The 21,392-nt window shown below is 44.7% G+C and overlaps 1 protein-coding gene across 4 annotated transcripts in view; it reads right to left on the bottom strand.

Annotated features, from left to right (window-relative positions):
• The window catches only part of NRBP1 (nuclear receptor binding protein 1), a 39,883-nt gene that overhangs the window by 1,139 nt on the left and 17,352 nt on the right, over positions 1 to 21,392 (bottom strand). For 2 of the 4 annotated variants that reach the window (XM_057396847.1, XM_057396848.1), the window contains exons 7-18: positions 20,295 to 20,389; positions 16,289 to 16,312; positions 4,936 to 5,019; positions 4,638 to 4,696; positions 3,376 to 3,474; positions 3,168 to 3,300; positions 2,799 to 2,901; positions 938 to 988; positions 696 to 831; positions 552 to 605; positions 154 to 217; positions 12 to 67 (exon numbers count right to left, since the gene is read on the bottom strand). In XM_057396847.1, coding sequence (XP_057252830.1) covers positions 12 to 67; positions 154 to 217; positions 552 to 605; positions 696 to 831; positions 938 to 988; positions 2,799 to 2,901; positions 3,168 to 3,300; positions 3,376 to 3,474; positions 4,638 to 4,696; positions 4,936 to 5,019; positions 16,289 to 16,312; positions 20,295 to 20,389 — 958 coding nt within the window. The remainder of the gene's footprint in view (positions 1 to 11; positions 68 to 153; positions 218 to 551; positions 606 to 695; positions 832 to 937; positions 989 to 2,798; positions 2,902 to 3,167; positions 3,301 to 3,375; positions 3,475 to 4,637; positions 4,697 to 4,935; positions 5,020 to 16,288; positions 16,313 to 20,294; positions 20,390 to 21,392) is intronic. The other 2 variants (XM_057396850.1, XM_057396849.1) reach the window with 2 other exon arrangements.

Raw genomic sequence — 21,392 nt, 5'->3', positions numbered from 1 at the left:
AGTGTGCTTACCTCGCTGATGAATCCAAGCTGGACCAGTTCAGCTGCCAGCTCTTGGATGTTATCATCTGCAAAACACAGAAGGACATAAGTCTCAGATCAGAGTGCACTGCTTTCCCCAATGCACCAAAGCATGGGAATAAAAGGTACTTACTGGGCTGCAGGTCACAGCTCAAGTGTCGATTCAACTTGTCTTCCAGTTTCAGCAGCAGTGTTAACTGCAGGGTAGAGAAGTTCTCATGAGGGACTGCAGTCCTGCAGGCTGCCACAGGCAGAAACATCCCCAGAAAGCCCCATCAGTGCAGGAACCACCCCCCTCCAGCACCAGCAGCACCATCCTGTGGAGGAAGCCTGAATCTGGGGGTGCCAAAAGCATTTGCTATGTGCCAGGTTTGACACAGGCACAGGCCTGGACCTGGCTTTGGGTTCCAAGGATCTGCAGAGGGTCCCACCAGGCACCAGCACCACACCAGTACGCTGAAGCTATGGCCTCTGCACAGCTGCCCAGGTACAACCCCCCCCAACATTCTCAGACAGAAGGTGGGAACATACATGATGCTTCACTCCCTCCTCTACTGACTCAATGTTGCACTGCATCAGCACCACCTGAAACAGAAGCAGAGACACCCCTTGACTGGCTGCTGCTGTGCAACACAACTGGCTGAGAGGAGGAGGAATGGAGCTCCCACTGCTCACCTTGCGGGTCTCCACTTCAGCAGGCTCTGGAGTTGGGGTTTTCACTGATGGTGGAGCAATGGGTGATTTCACCACTACCTGCTGGGGCTGCTGGGGTCGTGGCATCCCAAAAGCTGTGAGTGGGTAGATGCCATTCCTACAAGAAAGAAGCAAGGCCTGAGGTTATGCCTCCTTGAAACTTCCCAGTCTCACACAGAGTTAAAACTGCCCTTTAAAAAAAAAACCACAAACCAATGTCTCACCTTACATCCTCCAGGAACTTGTCCAGCTCCAGTGCTGGAGACTGTGAGAAGCTGGCAATAAAAAATAATAAAATGAAATCCTGAGATGAAAAGTTATCTAACAGAACCATCCACTCAAATGTCTTCAGACGCAGTTTCAAATCCCTGTGTCCTAGACTATGGCTGCATCAGTGGGCAGGATGAGTACAGACAGGCAGCCAGCCAGAGGTGATAAAGACTTCAATCTTCCTGTATAGGAAGCAACTATTCATAGAAGCTAAGGATGAGGCAGCATTTTAATTATGGCAGAACACGTATCACTTCCCTGTACAGAGTTGTCCAATGCAAACAATTATTTGGGAGCTAGCCCAATGACACCATGCTCCTAGCAAGGTTTTTCAAAGACATCTGTTATACCAGATCCATGAAGCCATGTCCCGTCTCAAGAAGAGCAAGGGCACACAGCACTGCAAAGGCAAGGACCTCTGCAGCAGCTGATGGCACAGTATAACCAGCTGTATCTCTCCAGACCAGAAACTAGAATCTGTACTTCAGGATGTAATGCTCTGCCCAAATATTTCTCACTGGAGTTTGGGATACTTTCTGTTCCCTAATTTCTTTCCCAGACTGTTTTTTCATCTTGCTGGCTTCTTAGTGTAACATCCCACAGGAAGTCTTCCTATGAATTCATTTTTAATTCCCTAGCCAATAATTCCATTGAACACCCTCCTTGTTGACAGAGGACAGTAAGCACTGACAGCCTCTCCCCTTTGTGCCACAACCTGTCATATGTCTACTGCTCTTCCTCTTTCTCACCCTCGAGGACAGAGTTCTTCCATGTGATGACAATGACTTCCAGGACTCTTGACAAAGGTTGCAACTTTGTATGTGTACACATAAAGCTCACTTCATAGAATAACAGAATGGTTTGGGTTGGAAGGGACCTTAAAGCTCATCCAGTTCCAACCCCCTGCCATAGGCAGGGACACCTTTCACTAGACCAGATTGCTCCAAGCCCCATCCAACCTGGCCTTGAACACTGCCAGGGACGGGGCAGCCACAGCTTCTCTGGGCAACCTGGGGCAGGGCCTCACCACCCTCACAGGGAAGAAGAACTTCTTTCTAATAGCTCATCTAAATCTTCCCTCTTGCAGTTTAAACCCACTCCCCCTTGTACTATCACTACATGTTCTACTGTCGGTTCAGTAGCCTGAGCACTCCAGGATGCCAGGCTACCCTGAAAGCACCCTGGTCTTCTCTGGTAATACAGTATCCATATCTCATTCTATTCAGCTAACCACTCAACCAGGCAAGATTTCATTATCCAAAATTTAACATCACTTTTTGGCATTCTACTTGCTCCATATGCTTACTTAGGGAGGCACCTCTATAGTTTAAATGGCTGCTTTGTGTTACTGACAGCTGCTAAAACCAGCTTTTCCCTTTGCATACTGTAGAATGAGCTGTTCCATTAAGAAAACACCGAGGAACCATTTCTCCAACATGCTGGACTCCATCTGACAAGCCTATGACTGATCAGAGCCACTTTCCCAAACTGTTCAACCAGGTTTTGCTCAGGACTGTTCCAACTACAGTGTGTTAACTTCCCACCCCTCCATCTGGGGAACAATTCACATCTCAGCTGCATGGGATCTGTTCACATGACGAGTGCAAGATCTTCTTCCACCCAGGAGTTACCCTCCACAGAATCTTTTGTACCCTTCACCAGCAGCACCTACCAGCTCCCTTCTGTTTCCCAGTGTTGGTATTTCACCACTAACTTGATCCCAGGCAGATCCATCAGTGCTCACACCCCAGTGCCCTGGCATCTGTTCCACATGCACCTGAGCAGTTCCCTCCAGGCACACCACAAGGTACTCACATCATCTTGACTCCTTCCCTGTCCACATGGTTAATCTCTGCCAACACAGCACTCATGTCAAGGTTTTTGGTCATTTCTTCTAAAGCATTTTCAGGAATCATATCTATTAAAACAAAAGTTAGAACAACTGCAATTCCTTTCCAACCTAAGAAAAGCAATAAAAACCTCAGAGGCTTTAGGCTGTTAAAGTCACTCGGAACCATAGTCCTCCAGGCTCTGCAGTGACCACAGGTCTGTTTCACAACGCCCTGGTCCCTGTCTGTTTAAAGCAGCATGAAGGCCTTGCTTTCTAGGATGCCAGATGTACTGACAACTTATGGAAGCTTCACAAGAACACAGGAATGTGGCAACCTAGGACTCCATACTCACGCTGATGTCCAACAATACAGTGAGCAGCCAGTAGCTTCAGTGATGGCACCTCAAACAACGCCTGATGGAAAAGGAGCTCCCGGGCAGTAGGACGTTTGCCAGGATCCTGCTCTAGACACTTCTGAATGAACTCCTGAAAAACAAAACTTTTATGAGACCATGTGTAATGCCCGCATGTCTTCAGGGCCACTGATCCCTCCTCACTCACCCTCTGCAAGGGGTCCTCCAGCAGCTGGATGGCACTGTTAATGGCCTCCTGGGGCACGTAAGACGACTCTCCATTACCCTGTATTTCCAGTACCGCCATCTGCAAACACAAAGCAGCGCATCAGACTTCATGGAGAATTACTGACTGCACTGAACAGAGCTTAAGGAGACCACTGCCAAGCGTGAGATCATAACAACCAAGTTGTGTGGTGCTATTTAAGGTCACGGTCTGTGGAGGCAGAGAAAGAATGACAGCCTCATTATGACTGCTTGTTTCTAGCAGCCTAACAGATTGCCAGGGAGACCTGAAAACTTTGCCAGCATCACCCTGGACAGTACATATCTCCATTTTGAATCTCATGATCCATTGGCCAGTACTTCTCCTTGATAGTTCCCATCCCTTAAATGAAGCAGTAACTGGATCACTGCCAGAATCTGACAGTGTCCCTCCTGGCTTTATGAATAGCTCTGTATTACAGGAAGAAAAGCAAGCACACAATGCCGTCCAGAATTGGCTTCAGCCAACTCATACACAACTTCCCAGCTAGGAAAGGCTGGCAAAAGATTCTGGGGAACATCTTAAGATTCAGCTCAAGTTTTGCCTCCTGAAAGTTCTGAGCTTCCACAGTTCTCTTCCTACTTCACTTATGGGATGTGCAGCACAGATGATAGAGAATTCTTCGTTTTGGCTCTTGCTGACAGTTCTTCCCAGAAAATACTTCTACTTACAACTCCCACTTCCTAGACTTGGGCCTGCTGATTGCAAGGACAGAGGAACCACTAAGCTGATAAGATCATGTACGTCAGACCCGTGCTTGACTGCAATCACAACCTATGTCAGGCAGGGAGAGGCTGACCCAGAAAAGTTATGGACTACATCTGTCATCTCCTCCAGACACCACAGGAAGAACAGGTACTCCCCAGAAGGGGAATTCTGTTCTCCATGTACTTTGAAGTACAGTTTATAGTAGTAACTGTTCCCACCAGCCAGTGGGTCAGACTTCAGAGGTGGACAAAACCTGCACAGTAATTAATTACACATTAGAAATTTCAGAAACAACTACCCATTACTGAACTGTATCTTACTAGGAGCAAGGCATGTGGGGGAGCTTCAATAGGGAACCATCCAAGGCAAAGTACATTCAGCTCAGAGAATGAAATGCTCGTTACCAAGCTAAACCACCCATAACCACAATACCTACAGAGCCATCTCCTTCCCTCAAATTCATTCTCTTTACCACAGTCAAAGTTTTCCACACTCACCTCCAGTGCACACATCCCAAAGGAGTAAATGTCCACAGCAGTGGTGACGTTGGCAACTTCTGTAACACAGAAATAAGGTAGTGTTATCAGTCCATCCCTGCATTCTCTCCCTCTGCAGCCTTCTCTCCTTCCTCTGCTATCAAAAGACTGAGGAGTTGAAGCATTTAAGCAGGCAAATAACTCAAAACTGTTAATGCAACATCTGTCATGAGCCTGTAGCTGAAAACAAGATGCAGAACAGCTTGGAAGCATTAGTAAGGCCAACAAAACCAGGCTTGCAGCTGTAGCCACACCCTACCTCCATATTCCGGGGCAAAGAAGTGCAAGTTCTTCTGCTCCTCACGACAGGTCTTCACGTGGTTGTTAATTGTGTCCGGTGCCACTAGAACAAAAGTCATGAATGCTTAGGATGCAGGAAACTGTAGCCCATCCCTGACTAGATCCTAGGGAACACATGCAACTCCAGGGCCCCCTGGGTAGCCAAAGGGGCAACAGAAACGAGTTTAGTTGACCCTTCATCAGTCCCTCATCTAAGGTCACCTGCACTGATACATTTCTCCACTGTTTCCTTGGCTGCAGTTCGACTAAGGCAGCTTAGTGTTACTCTCCAAGAGCAAACCTGGAGACGAGAAGAGCAAACCTCCAGATCATAGCTTCTGCTACATAGCAAGACAAGCTGGGAAGTTGCACCCTGTTGGAGTGCAAGTCCTGAAAGCACCTAACTTAAATCAGATCTGTAACATTTGTCACAAACAACTCAACAGCAGCCCTAGAAACAGCCAGAGATGCCAAGATCACTGCAATTAGTTATTATTAGAAGGACAGACCTACAAGGCAACTTTTCACATATCAGCAGGGCATTGGTGCCAAAGTGCCTCAAGACAAAGTCAAGCAAAGCTGCTGAATGAGGAGAGATGACCACCCTCACAGCAGAAGTCTCCCAGCAGTCCCCACAGCTACAACCACAAACCACTCAGAGGCACAGGGAGAGAATAACTCTCAGCCATAAGAACAAGCAGAACACAAGTATGGACACCCCCCTACCCCCCAAAAAAAAGCCTTTGGGACAGCCAATCTGAAAACACCATGAACAACTTTCCAAAACTAAGCAGCTGGCTCCACCAGAGAGAAACACAGAGGTAAGCAGAGAGAACAGAATGATCATCCATCCCTTCTGAAGTTCAGCTTTCACCCTTGAGCATGCCTGGTCCCACAGTCTCAACCTGCTTTGTCAGTGTCTTGAACAATCACAACTGGTCCTGGTCTGTACTGCTACTGCTGGGCTTGGGTAGGATGTGCACTTGTATTTTTTCCAGGTGTTCCTGGATTAGGGTAGCACATACCAAAGAGGATTCAAAGGAATGAGACTAGTTCCCAGCCTTGGGGGAGAGATAATCTTTGGGCTCTATTCAGAAAAGAAAGCTCTTCCTTGGTAAATCAGCTCAACCTTGCTGTTGCACATACCAAACCATATTATCTTACTCGAGCACTGGAAATAGAGCTTGCTCCAATGGCCAGAGTCTACTTTCCCAATCAACCATTCCTGAGTAGTTTACTGCTTTTTGTTCTTGTGCTAGCTTTCATCTTAGGAGTCCAGTAGATTACTTAAATTCCTAGTCCTTACCTCTTTACAGACACCACAAGTTCCTCTCAGCTTCACAGCACTACACTTACTTACAGTAAAGTAAAAGTAAAGAGTAAAGTAAAGTAAGCTAAATACTGTCTTCCTCTTAAGACTTGCTCTGCATTTTGTCAGTTACACTGACTGCTTTAGAGGAACTCTGGCCAGGGCCATGCACAATCACATCGATTCTCTCTACTGGGGACTGTACCACTGCACATTCGGCAAGTGGGTCAAATTCCTCTCCCGAGTAGCTAGTAGATACCAGATCCTCCTCAGTTCCCAAATGAGCAGCTCTGGAATTCTATGCAGCTTTGTATTTTGCACTATTGAGTTACAACTGGAATTTGTTCATTCCTCTAATATCTCCCTGAGCCTCTAGAGGATATCCTGACCTACCTCAGCATCACACATTCCCAATGTTTCTATACATCCTCAACATTGATGAGATCAGTACTTGAAAGACTCCAAACCCTTCTGGTAGGGCAGCCCTTTTTCAGCATCAGCCCTGTCTCCATGCTTCCAGCCAGTGTCCAACTCAGCATACAGTAAAACACCTGAGGTTTGTCCAGCACAACAGGTTCTCATACTGGGCCTTCTAAAGAGATTCCCGAACATCCATAATGGAGAAGTCCTGTTAACTTGCTTTGGTCTACAGGCAGTATCTGACTTAAGTCGTACACCCACTGTGTACGTCTGGTCTATAAGTGGCTACTGAGAGAGGAGAGGCTACGTCAGGTCTTCTCCAGCAGCTGATTTCCCCATCATTACTCCTCTTTCCTTTCTGTAGATGTTTTGGCCAAGAAATCAAGATCAGGTTTAAGAGTACTGGCCCCTTTGCCCTCCAAGTAATTTATTCTTTTCTATCCAAAAGAACAATTCATCACTGTAAAATCAAACAAATTAATGTCAAATGACATTTTGCCTTAAAAACCCCACACCCACCAGGCACCCATGGCCACTCATGACTTCCAGAACTTTTGCTGGAGGCTTGCAGGAACCAATTTTGCCTAAATCTATAGTATATCACTGATGGGTATGAGGGCAAGAGATAAGGACAGCTACAGTCCTACAGAGGGACAGAGACTGAGCACATCCAGAAACGCAATATTGCTGCAGATGCACAACCACCTGAACACTGACCAAGAACAGATTTTTCCTCAGAGTATCCAATACTGTTAAGATTCTTGCATTCCCCCAAGGACCAGGATGTAATGCATCACAGAATCTCGCTGATCCCGAATGCGTTTTGTTCCCTGTCTACATGAACTATAACTTTGTCCCAGTTTTTCTTGCAACAGAGTATGCTTCAGAAAGACTTCAGAAACCCTTCTGCTCTGAAGTCTGAATTTTTTTTTTGTTTTAATGGAATACTGGGTGTCTTTGTGCAGCATGCAATATACATGAACTACCAAATAGGTGGCTTTGTGAACCCTGGTAAACCTAACATCTATTGCATGCATGACAACCTCTGACTACCAGGAACTAACTGGCCAATCTGGGGATAGAAAATAAGATTCATAAAATAAATCTTGTATTTGTTCTGCCTTTCTTATCAGTACAATGGATTGTAAGAATAAACAGGAACCCATCTTCAGCTGCACAATTCTTTACAGTCAGAGGTCTGGCAACCACTACCTGCAGCCCCATTGTCTGACCAGGGCCAGACCCCTGGAGAAGGGCAGAGGCAGCAAGGCCTGCCCTGAGAAAGAGGCAGTTCACTGTGTGAACAGTGCCAGCACTGCAGAAACTCAGCACATACCATCAAGTGCTGGACCAATGTCCTCAGACAGGAATTCTGGCACGGTACTAGAAGGACAATGCTATCCTGCCAAACATGGAGCAAAATAGCCAAGTGCAAAGTAATTTTCCAAATGATGCTCTGATTAGCTTAATTTTCCATGTGTCTTTAAAGACTATTACTCCTGCATGTTGGATGGCAAGGGCTAGTTGATTATCCAGCCATTCTGTTCTTTGCTCTTGGGCCCCATTTAAGAACAGGGAAGAGGCAGTGATCAATCACAAAAGGTATTATCAACAGAAACCTTAGCCAGTGATGTAATATAGTCACTCCCATACCAGAAAGGCAAGTCAATGAAATCCTCTGGAAGCCCAGCCTCTATCTATGATAGCTGTTTGTACCTCATTAAGGACTTGATAATAAGCTTCTCTGCATCCAGGTCCTGTGGACATTTTGCAGTGTCAGAGGTATTTCTGGAAAGAGTTGAGCTCGCACTCTCTGTAGGAACTTCCACCTCACACACACAGAAAGTCAGTCTCGAAATAGCTGTTGCAGGCCACCCAGGGATCTATCCCACTGGAATTCTCAAACAGGTTTTCTGTCACCATTGCAGAGCCTGGCACTGTTTGATTAGCCACACTTGGCATGCCTCTTTCCTGTTCTAGCAGTTTATATCACAGCTCACGTGAAACTTGGCTAGAAGTCACATGCATAACCTTGCTTTGTTATTGCAAAGCTGAAGCAATGCAACAGTAGAGCAATGGCTTAAGACCACCAGATTCTGCACTGTATGCCTTAGGGCAAAGCAGAGACAGCTTTGCCAGACACACATCTGTTCCATTCATCACTGTGACAGCAACAAGCTGCTATTGAAGTCAACTCTGAAAAATTCTCTGTGAGAATGTTAAACAAGGCAGACAAAAGTGTTGCATCTCATGATAGTGTTTTAGAAGCTCGGACAAGAAACATTTGGTTTGGTCTGTTTTGGTCACTATTGTAGGTCCATCACCTTGGTGTACAAGCCATTTAGCACAGATAGAGGCTGGAAAGGAGCTTTGCCTGAGCGTACATTTTAAAACAAGCTCTTTTAACTGTACAAGAGAAGAACAAACACTTTAATATGCCTCTGACACAAGCTCTTCTGAATGACTTGCAGATGGTTGCTACCTGCCATTCACTGCTGTATCTAGCGATGATTTAATTCTGTGAATGATCAGATGCATGAAGGCTAAGGGCAGTTATATTAAACAAGACAAATAACAAAGGTTAAAAAGGAAAGCCCAGTCACAAACATTAACAATGAACATGGCTTTCTTAGCCACAGAGAAGATGACAGCAAGGGCCAAACTACAAGACATAGCACTATATGACTGATCAGTCTGGCATAGAATCAGCAAAGCAAAGATGAACATTAGAAAAGGATTCAGCCAAATATGGTGTCATGCAGGGCAGATGACAGGAAGATACATGAAGCACAAAAGAAGGTAGGACAAGCAAGTTGCCTTTGGCAAGCTGAACTCAATCTGACAATAAAAACATAAAGAGAAATAATTACCATTACTACAGGAACCTGCGGTGCTTGCAGACTTCTCAAACCCTCAAGGACATGCTAGAGGAAGGAGCTCACCAGGGTAAATGGACAGCTCAGAATGCCCATCAGTCATTAGGAGAGTCAGCCAAGAATGAGCTGGGTGTCATTAATTCCCAACTGTCAGCAGTGGCAGGTTTTAGCAGAGATGCCCAATCACCCAGGAACCTGACCTTTTAAACACTACATGCTACAGAAGACATTTTCCTCTTGTCCTGTGTCCAATTCACACCCACCTTGCTCTGCATTCAACACTTCCTCCCCGCATGTACAAAAGACAGCCCTTCCTTTCCTCCTGAAGTAGCCACTGAAACACTTGGTCTCTTGCAAATGCCTAAGCGTTCTCCAAAGCAAGACTGTATTAACACACTCTTCTAGTTAAGTGCTCAACTACACCATTCTCCATGTTTCAGCAGGCTTAGAAAGCAGAAGGCGGCAAGATGACAGTGAGAAGGATCAACAACTAACCTTTAATATCAGCCCCAGGCTTGCTATGCAATCCAGCAACAGGGGATGATTAACCATCCTACCTGTGCTGCACTGTACCAGCACCACAGGGACACAAAAGTAATAAACTGAACACAAGACCATCTGTTTGCAGCTATGAAGGAGTGGCCACAGGGCCAGGACAGGTATGAGGCCACATTGCTATCCCCTGCACTCATACTAAAGACATTTTCACTACTGCAAAAGGGTATAAAACTGCATAAACACAAGACATTTCACAGTTCACTTCATTTGCACACAAAGACAAATGCATTTTTATTAGGGAGGTCAAAGCCTAGAAAAATAAGCAAACAAGAAGCCATTGGAAACAGAAATGCAGCACACAGACATTAAACACTGAGTCAAACAGGAAAAGCAGGGCATATTTAACTTAATCACAGAATACAAGCATCCTACAGCCCTGCAGATCTGTATCAGGGATTGTAAACAGTGTTTGCAAAGTTATTTGCAACACTGAGTCATCAAAAGCAAGAGGATTGTATTATTTTAACAGTTGAATATCTGATGAGATGAAGAGGCAAAGAAGTTCAGTATATGAAAAGTTCACTACATAACAGCTCCCAGTGTCAAATAACAGCCCCCAGCTGCTTACATCCATGTTCATGCTCACCACATCCATTGACACTGTTTCTGAGTAGCAGAACTAATTTCTGCTCAAAACATTGCCCATGTTTTAAGTCAGAAAATTCTGCTGAAACAGAACCAGTGGTACTTGCAACAGAGAGCTGGTATCATGCAAAAATTCATGTACTTTCAGAGAGCTATCCTTCTCCACAGAAATCAATACAGAACTGTAAAATCATGGCATGGTTCAGGTTGGAAGGGTCCTCTGGAGGTCAAGCTTGTTCAAACCTTCCTGTTCCAGCAGGGACATCCAGAGCCAGTTTCCCAGGACCATGTCCAGGCAGCCCCTGAAGAGCTCCAAGGACGGAGACTCCACTACCTCGTGGGGCAGCCTATGCCCGTGTCACCCTTGCAATGAAAAAGCATTTCCTGGTGTTCAAAGGCAACCTCCTATAGTCCAGCTCCTGCCTGTTGCCTCTGGTCCTGTCACTGGACACCACTGAGAAGAGCCTGGCTCCATCCTCTTGGCACCCTCCCTGCAGGTATTTACAGACATGGATTCCATCCCCCAGAGCCTGCTCTGCTCCAGGCTGAGCCATCCCAGCTCCATCAGCCTTTCCCCACAGCAGAGATGATCCAGTCCCTCCACCATCTTGGTGGCCCCTCACTGGACCATTCTGCCAGTCCCTCTTGCACTGGGGAGCCCAGCACTGCTGGTGTGGCCTCACCAGTGCTGAGCAGAGGGGAAGGATCCCCTCCCTTGAGCTGCTAGCAATATTTTGCCTATGCATTCCAGGATATTAATAGCCTTTGTGACAAGGGCACATTGTTCACTCGTTCATATATGAAGGCATGCAAATGAATGCTAAGAAGGGAAATTATCATCCTGCATTAGACTTCTTGTGAAGCAGTGGGTGGTATTTTTATGTTTAAATAAAAATCTGTAAGTTTTAAACTTACATGTTTGACCACATCCATTACATGAAGCAGAAAGTGGGAGTAGGCAGAGCAGGAAATGGAAGACCATAGACACAAGAACAGATAAAGAGGATTTATCTTACAAGTACCTGTCAATCCTGGCTGCATGCAGCGTCTTAAGCAGGAATTTAACAGATGATTAGCACTTTATCTGAATGAGTTCATGATACAAACAACTTCATTCTGAACAAAGTGCACAGAGAGATTCAAAATCTGCACACAAAGCCAAATTCTAAGTTATAGACCAAAGGAACAAAGGTCCCACAGAGCAGGCAAAATCCTGCTTGGGTTGCATCTTCTGGCTGCAATACAGTTTTTATATAAAAAAGATGAAAGGGCAGTAGGCCTGCCACCCGGTTCTTTCTTACCTGAAATGGCAGGACAATCATTACCTGCAGTAGCCTCACATCACAGTGCAAGAATTACATGCAATCAGAAAAACAAGAAAAAGACATTCACTGAAATGCGATGAACCAAGCTACTCTGGGGGAATCTTTTATTCCCAGAAGATATACACTGATAAAGTCCTCAGAAACATGACTGTGAAAGTTATTTTATGTTTTAAGCAGCTTTGCTTAACAGCAATTAAGACTGGACCAGTATAAATGCATATTTGATTAAAATGCAATTAGGGCCCACAAGTTTGAGTATTGCAAGTTTAACTTCCCTGAATTTCAAACTTCACATGTCTGATTACTGCTGTTTCACAACATGCTGAAGTGAAGCTGTGCAAATGGCCTTGGAAGACTTAAACAGAAAAGCTCACCCCCTGAAAGCAGAAACTAGAGTGAAAATAGTTTGGGCCACATGCCTCAAGGCCTAAATCACAAAAAGTGTCTAAGTTGGAAATGACCTCTTGAATATAGCTCACCCCCATCTCTCAAGCAGGGTCAGCTAAACCAGGCATGGCAGGGGAGTTGGAACTATTTAATCTTAAGGTCCTTTCCAACCCAAGCCAATCTATCATTCTATAAATTTGTGCCCCTTGCCTCTTGTCCCATCAGTGGGCACTATAGAGAAGAGACTGGCTCCCTCCTCCTCATTCCCTCCCATGAGGTATTTATAATATTGAAATGACCCCTCTGAGGCTCCTCTCCAGGCCAAACAGCTTCAGCTCTCTCAGTCTCTCCTCATATGGACAGCTGGTACAGTCCCTTAATTGTCTTCGTGGCCCTGTCAGGACTCTCCATTAAGTCCACGTCTGTCTTGTAATGTGGAGCTCAGATGTAGACAAAGCGCCCCAGATGTTGTATTGCCAGTGCTAAAGAAAGGAAGGATGGCTTCCCTCAATCCACCAGCAATGTTCTTTCCTAAGATATTGTTGGCTGCTTTTGCATTGCTAGCTCACCGCCAGCCTGCTGTCCCTCAGGATCCCCATGTCCTGATCTGCAGAAGTGGTTTCACAGAAGGTTAGCCCTGAGCACGTACACGGGGATGTAAAGACTTGCTAAGTTTATATTAAAGAGATCTTTCAAGAACCATCCGGAAGAAGCCTTCTAAAATGCTAATGCTCCACATGCCTTCAATCAAAGGACCCCAAAAGGAGAGGACATACTCAACTGCCATACTAATACTAAAATACCTAAATGAAGACCTAGATGACAGTAAGACGTCCTTTGACACATCCTGGAAATCCACATAAAGACAGAGAAAAAACCCACAATCCAGCAGAGCTGAAGCAGCAGGCACCTGCTTTCAGTGCAACACAAAAAAGAATAAACCTGACCACAGAAAAGGCACGTTCTCATAACCTGGAGCACTGAAATAGGAAATTTAAACCTTTTCAGAAGATCCTATTTAATTGAAAATGACGATCAGTCTGGAAGACAGTTGTTTGCTAGTGTTTTCATGAATGAGATGACTCACAGCAGCACAAAAGCATCCTGAGCAAGGCAGGCAAGCACAAGAAGCAAGAGCCAGCTTTTAAGCCTTCTGCAAAATTAAAATGAGACTTTATTACCATGAAGCTATAGCAGGAGCCAAATCTGTTAAGTATGCATTCCACACAGTAACTTCGCAACAAGGCCAAAGGCACCAATTCTAATCACAAAATTGGACTTACCCCCCACCCCCAGCAACACCCTCCCCCCAACCACACACAATATCGTAACACATTCAGTCCAGTGCTATTTGAAATTTCAAAACCTAGCCACATCAATTCAAAGCCCACTGATCATCACTTACCTATAACTGCTCCTCCTGCCTTGAGGTGCATGCTTATATACAAAAACCAAGGCAGGTCTCTGGTAACCATTTTGCTACTCCAGTAATCTTAACAGCAGCTAAATGCCTGACAATTTATTACAATTAGAAATTAACCTCATGCTATTCCACTGTTTATTCAGAGTTTCTCAACAACAGTCCAAACATGAAAAATCTTCACTTTATGACAGGCTTTTACACCACTGGGATTCTCAAAGACAGCAGAGACCAAGATGAGACAAAGCCTTTATTGAAGATATATAAAAGTGACCTGCTACCACTTTCTGAAGCATTTTGGAAAAAAAAAAAAGTTTCATTCAAAACTATTCCTCTCTCAGATCTCATTCCCTGCAGCACCTGTGGCCAGAGACAAACCTTTTCCCCTGCTTGTGAAAGCCTATCCTAGTTTTGCAAAGTTTCTAAGCAACTGAAATGTTTGGCTTGGTAGAGGATGCGCTTGACTTTACACATAAAACTGAATGGCTAGAAGCTAAACAACATAAATACATGTTAAATCTTCCTAAATGAATGCAAACATGGGTGAAAGATTTCCATTTTTATGATAGATTTTTCTATGTCTGCTCATTTCAACTATCCATTATTTTTTCTCTAAACCACACTTGTCTTAGTCTAAAATACCAAACAACAAGCAAAGCCGTATCCAAGCTACTCTAGTAACCCCTGTTTTATTTCTAAATGACCTACTGTCACAGGTGTCTATTAAGGATACGAAAACCAGCATAACAAGTCTTTAAACATCAGGTAACAAAATCCAAGACAGTGAAGTAAGGACTAAGAGATTAGTTATGAAAGCATGTCACTCACAACGTGATGAGGCCAATGCTCAAGCAAAACAGAAGCCCGATATTTACTGTTTTCAAACCCAAGTCACTGTTCAAGATCTAAGGATTAAATAATTTCCATCTCTCATATGAACAGTGCATACTGATATGACAGCACTGTTAAAACAAGTTCTCAAGAAACCAGCCAAGAAAGCTCAGTATTTCAAGGCCACCTGGTGCTGTTTCAACACAAGTGAGACACCACAGCACCTTCTTAGGCCCAGGGACCACTGGCTGAGGCCCTTCTTGCCTTGCTAGAATGAGCATCTCTAGTGCTACTCACAGTGGTAACTCGATTTCTGAGAAGTGGCTTGCTGGTCTTAAGGCTTGGTGCCATCAGCGCGACTGAACCCACAGTGAAGCCCAGGCACAGTCCTGTTCCCATCCTGTGGGCTTGCTCCTGGACCAGTCAGTCTGCTGCTGGTGTGCCCCTTTCATGCCACAAAAGCAGCCTGCTGTACGTAACTGTGACAGCCCAACCTGCCCAGCTCACAGCACTCTGGCAGACAAGCTATCCCCAAGGACATATGCCTTCTCAATGCCTCAAGCCCTGAATACATCACCTTCCCCCTCAGCTACAAAAGATCCCAGATTTAGCTTTCTGAGTCTCTCCTCTGCTGGAGATGCAAAGCAGCCCACCACATCCTCCTCCTGCAAACACTAAGGTGGCACACTACACTGCCCATTTGGGCAGGCCCTTTCTTTTCCACCACTTCCAGCTGACGGTTAGTAGGTTCCCAACTCAGTAGAAACAAACTCTAACCCTTCTAATCAAGAACAACCCTGATAACAAAAAATAACTATTTAAAAGTGTAAATGCAGCATTCTATTTAATAGGGCTACAAATTGTAGCACTTGAGTCCTTCTCTACCTCCCACCCCAGCCTAATTCCCTCCTCATATGCACAATTCAGCCTGAAAACAAGAGCCTTGTCTGGGGAAACAAACAGTAAACCTTACTTCACAATCATGGACTCATTTGAACAGGATGTTTCCCTGGCCATCAGGAGCCAGACACATTCAACAAAACATTCATCTTAAAACCAAAACATCTAAGGAGTTAAAACTACAAGCAAGCAATTGGATAGCCAAGCACAAAGCAAAGGCTAGTCCAAGTTTGGTGCCCAGCCAAGTCTAGCAGAGCAGTAGCAGGAAAGAGCCTAATGTATGGGGAAAGCTCAGCTGGAAACAACTCAGAGCAATGCATCCACTCGGCTTGACATGCAGGAGCCAGCATGCACTAGAGTCCATGGGCTAGCACACTCTAAGAACAAGGAGAGGAAGAAAACTAACAACCAGGAGACTTCACAAAGGGCAGTGCTCCCTCTCTGTAAGGCTGTGGCTGAGAGCATGAGGAACAGTTTGTATCCCAACACAGAATGCAGGGTCTCCAAGTGGGATGCATCTAAGCCATGGAATGTTACATAACAGCCGCCTTGGAGCAAGGGAACACTGCATAAATAATTTAGAGAGTGTGTATGTTTGTGTGTGTTACAAATATAGACACACACATATATATATAAATATATATATATATACACACAAATAAAATAATGTACATTACATATATAGTGATAGTCACATCACAGGAGCGGGGAAGTTTGCTCACCATTAGCAAATATCCTATGAAAGACTGTTGGAAACAGAGCAGCCCGTAAGCGGGAAGTAAAACAAGATAGAAGTCAATGAGTTGATGAAACAGCAAGCACTTAACATCGATAGAGACAGCTAGATCAGAATCACAGCAAAACATGGACAAGACTGAGAATCTGGCCCTGCCTCCAGCCACCTTTTTAAAATAAATTTATCTAAGAAATACAGGTGTTTCTTAATTGAGAACCAAAACAGGTGAAGGAGACAAGACACCTCTGACCAAGTAGAAGATTACAGCCAACTCTGAGGCTAAGCAGCTGGAAATTCTGCTCTTTCTGTTGAGTGCTCCACAGTCACTTAGCACCCACTTTCTGCAGACAGCTACCGTTCTCTACATCCAACCACAGATCTGGGCAGCAGAACCCATACTTACATACATGGTCACATAATTTAATAGCAGAGTTAAGACCAAGTAAGACTCAAGTCTCCTGGCACCTCGGCCTGGAACTGAAAGAAAACTCTGGACAGACTGCAATTAGATACTGAATCTAAAAGGTCAGGTATGTCGAAGGCAGTAAAGCACATACCTCAGCCAAGTGCCTAGAGCCACTATTTGCAAATATACTAGCACAACACTAAGTGTCCTCCTGTGCTACTGCAAGTCTTACTCGGCACATGCCTGTACATTGCCATGTCTCAGGGGCACCAGAAGACAGTACAAGACACTCCAAATTGAGGCTTCAGCTCTGTTGGGGCTCTCCAAGAGCTGCCCCAAGGGATTTTAATTCAACACCATCACCTTTTTCCATTTGTGACTGATTCTTACACTCACATTAAGAATTACAAGAAACATCTCCCAAAATAACTTAACGCAAGCAAGCAGCAGCATCCAACACCCTGTCTGAACACACTGTTCTCCTTTACAGAGTTCCTTTGCCATGTAACAGTAAAACATCTTGCAGATGCTCCCCTTGAGGGCCCACTTGTTAGACAATACATACACAGATGAAACAAGGTGTTAGCATGTGAATCCTTTGGAAGAGCACACAGAAAACAACTTGGACCTCTCACAAGGAATGTTTTCATCTGACCACAACTCCAGAAAGCAGCTGGAACATTCCAGACACTGGGAACACCAGTTGTAAGTTTAAAAATTGCAGGCATCTTTCTTATCCTTATCACATACCCTACAAAGCTCATCACTTGATGCTTTTCCTCCTTAAGTTTACTAGCCTTGTATTTTATGGCACTAAAAGAAGAAAAGAGTTAGTAAATTAATGGATTATGAATGGCTTTTGCATTTAAGCAGTATGAGAAATGCTCCCTCTTTCACACTTTTTCTTCCACAGATGACTCCCAGCACATAAAGATTTCATCCCTCTTTCCAAAACTTAGTGCAACAGTAACAGCAACACCCTGATACTAATCTCTTTTCTACCTGCAGTGCACAGATGGCTCTAGAAACAAGAGACTGATCCAGAATTTCATGCAGAATAAGAAAACAGTGGTCAGTCCTGCTAGTGCACATGCTTCTGCAATCTGAAGTAGCAGTAAGAAGTGATAGGCAAAAGAGCTGCTCACACACTTAAGCAAGTGTTACAGGAACAAGTACCAGCCATTTCTGCTGTGACACAAGTCACAGGCAATACTTCTCTAGCACTTCCTCACCTCGCAGACAGAAGACAGTAGCAGCTTCCTACCCCAGATTTTGCCCCACATTCAGCAAGTATTCTCTTTGCTTGAAATAGAGGAAGGAGGAGCTTTCAGGAACATAGCTCAGAATGGTGCTAGGGACAGAGACAGTATCACCGAGCAGATCATAGTGCACTGAATCACCGTTGCCCTTAAATCCATGAGAATTGCTTCCCCACTTCTCACTTGTAAGTAAACACAGGAAAGTTTTCAGATATCAGCCAGCTGTAAGAAATAACTACTGGAAATAATAAACATGGGCCTAGCACTGCCAGTGACCCCAAAGCAACTACTGCTCTAGGGCCCAAACATGAGAATAGCCTGTCAGTCTACTGCAGTCAGCAGTACTAGAAAACCTCAAGCTCAAATATAGCCAGCAGTTCTGGTGACACAGTTCTGACTTTTCTAGTTGGGTGGGCACTACAGGAGTAAGAAAACTTTCTGCAACATTGGCAATTTTAATTCCACCCTGCACTGGAGCCATAGTTTTCACATCCAGAGGACTCCTCTTCTGAACACAAGTCCACTCATCCTCACTTCCTTTTTTATTTAAGGACCAGTATCTCCCAGAAAAAAAAATCACTTCATTTCTGAACACAAGGTGAGCAAGGCAGCCTACAGCTGTGGAGAAGATTTGCTCAGGAGCAACTGCAGTTAAGCACTGCTGCACACACATGAGCCCAGCGTATAACCTCTCCCTGCTGAGGTTACAGTTGTTATAGCACACAGCTACCCAAAAGCCTTTGACAGAACACTTCGGTCTAACTGCCTCTGTCTCTCCCACCATGCCTAACAGAAGCAAAGCTCTATGGAATTGGAGGGAGCGCACAAAGGTATAGTGAGGCAACTGCAACCCACGCTCAAGAGCCAACATTCTTCTAGACAACCTCTGAATAGCACCACTGGGAACCCGAATGCTCTTGAGATGTTACTTTTGCTGATCTGTAGAACTTCCCTCTGGTAAAAAGCCAGGGCTCTACACACCAGCTTCAAGTGGTTTGTTTCGACAAAGTGCTGGCTACCAATCAGAAAGATGGCAGCTGTATAATACTTTTAAGCTAAACTAGGAAGAGAAGAATCTCTTACACACTCAAGTCTACAATCAGCTTCCCATTAGTGGCCTGAACTGAACACCAGGGAGCCAGTTGTGCTTGCTGACATACAGGTATCAGATGTACGCAGCTCTTGGAAACTTCTCCCACCTGGACAAAGTTGGGGAAAGATGACAAAGCAAACCCCATGATGCCATCAGCCTGTGTGAAGAGTGAGTCATCAAATTTACAGGCAGATAGAGAACTGAGTGTTCCTTCTGCCCTAAGCCAGTCCCCCTGCATACAGGCATGTATCAGAGGTTTCTTAAAGAGCATAGAGGCCCCAGATCTGGAACAAAGAGACAGCACAAGAGTTCTTTGATGAAAAGTCACAGAGGTCTGCAGTTTAAGAAGAGAGGCTATTTTTAGATGACAGGCAAAGCACAGCTTTCTCTCCTGTACATGGTCAGCATCAAACCAAGAATACACACAGACAAAAGCCTACAGGACAGCAAGTGCACACTCAGGTTTGAGAATACTTGCAGAAGTTGGAAAACAGATAATCAACTGTGACTTGGAAGGTTATGTCAAAGTACAACACGATGCATCATGAATACAGACAGATTGTTAGAGACATAGGAACAGCAAAGGTGAAAAAAAAAAATAAAAATCAGTATGCAAGGATACACTGCATGGCATAAAAATGGCTTCTTACTTATGAAATAAAACACTTTAGCACAGGGTGGCTGCCTTAAAAGGGCACATTTTTGCCAAACAGGCAGAAGACAAACTTAGCATCCTGAAGTCCAGGCCAGAGTGAGGGATGCTGGATGAGGATGCCAAGACATGTAGCTTGCTGCAGCCAGAACATACACGCTTGATTGTGTTTGCAACAATAAGTACTCATGTGGCATCAGTGGACACAGCTCTCCAGACAGCTCTCAAAGTTTCACAACTCTGTGTATATTAACGTGAAAAAGACTGCAGAGCAGATGAATCCAACGATAAGGTGCATACAAAACTTGGAAGTTTCAGCACCATTTTCAGGGGGTCCCCCGAGACCAAAAAATGAGAAAGGGGCTAACAGGAGAAAGAGTACCCAATATCAGTCCTTCCTGCACCTGAAAGTGGTCCAATCAAAAGTTAATTTTACTACCAATCCCTGGAACAACCAATGCAGCGATGGAACACCATGTGTACATACATGCCTATCGTGTCAAGTAACACTGAAAGGATTAGATGCCTTTTTCTGTTTGAGCAGTTTGCCTTACAGGGAAAGGTCACTCCAGCAAGCCTTACCTGACCCAATTTTGATCAGTCCATTGTGCTGAATGAAGATTGTGTCGCAGGTCAGGTTACCATGGATGATTGGGGGATCACAGGAGTGGAGGTAGCTAGAGATACAGAACAGAGCACTGGTCAGGAAAGCACCAAGGCTAAAGCCAGAAATCCTTCCCTTCATCCCTTCCCTGCCTCAAGAAACATCAGAAGAGAATAAGAGGGCAAGGGTACATGCCAGGGACTTACAATAGTAGTAAGGTACAATTAAGTGACTGTACATGAGCCTCTAGTTTAGGAGGGAATTGTGAAAATTAAACTGTTTTCTCTAACAAACAATATCTAAAACATGGGGGAAAACAGAAAGCTTTCTCTGATCAGTTCCCAAGAAACCCAGGGTACCAGAGCTAAAGAAACTATTGCATCCATCCTAATACTGCTAGGTGGGTGCTGAAACCACTTTGGTGTTTTACACTGAAAACAGAGCCTTACTCTGACCCTACAATGACGTACAAACACGACTGGTCATGTTTTCAGCTGGCACAAATAAAGCTTTTCAGTGCTGGGGTCCCAGGTACACTTGAGGCTACCTGGGTTTGCACCTCAGTCTGCTTGGGTTTATGTTAGGAGCCAGCAAAAATAAGGACTGTCAGCTCCCAGAAAAGCTTATTAGAATCCCAACTATTCATCAACACCTGTATTTAGACAAAGGGCAACAGAATTTTCTCTATGAAGTGGAAACTGTGGCTGGACATCTGGGTTACTGTTCTTCCAAGGCTACTGTTAGCTATATACCAACTCTGGCTCAGGTAGGGAACTCTTTAAATCCAAAACAAAAACCCCACACTGTATGCAACCGGGTTGCACCAAGACAACGGAAAAAAAAAGACATGCATCATCATGAAATGCATAGATCCACATGTACTTCTTACAATATCACACCACAATAATTATGAATCCACTGCATGCTACAGGACTGCAGCCAGCCAAGGCTAAGAAAGTTTTCCTCACTCCTCACACACACAGAATGCCATTTCTTTTGAGACTTCTCTACAACATCCTGTTGGATCCAGACTATAAAGCTGGTTACTCTGGAGAGTTCCCTGATGCTCAACTCCC

This window comes from Pezoporus wallicus, unplaced genomic scaffold (assembly GCF_028554395.1).
Source record: "Pezoporus wallicus isolate ANWC-B61680 ecotype Strahan unplaced genomic scaffold, APGP_CSIRO_Pwel_v1 contig_7265, whole genome shotgun sequence".
NCBI lineage: Eukaryota > Metazoa > Chordata > Aves > Psittaciformes > Psittacidae > Pezoporus > Pezoporus wallicus.
Note: the sequence above shows the minus strand (reverse complement) of the source record. Positions and strands in the feature narration are given on the sequence as shown.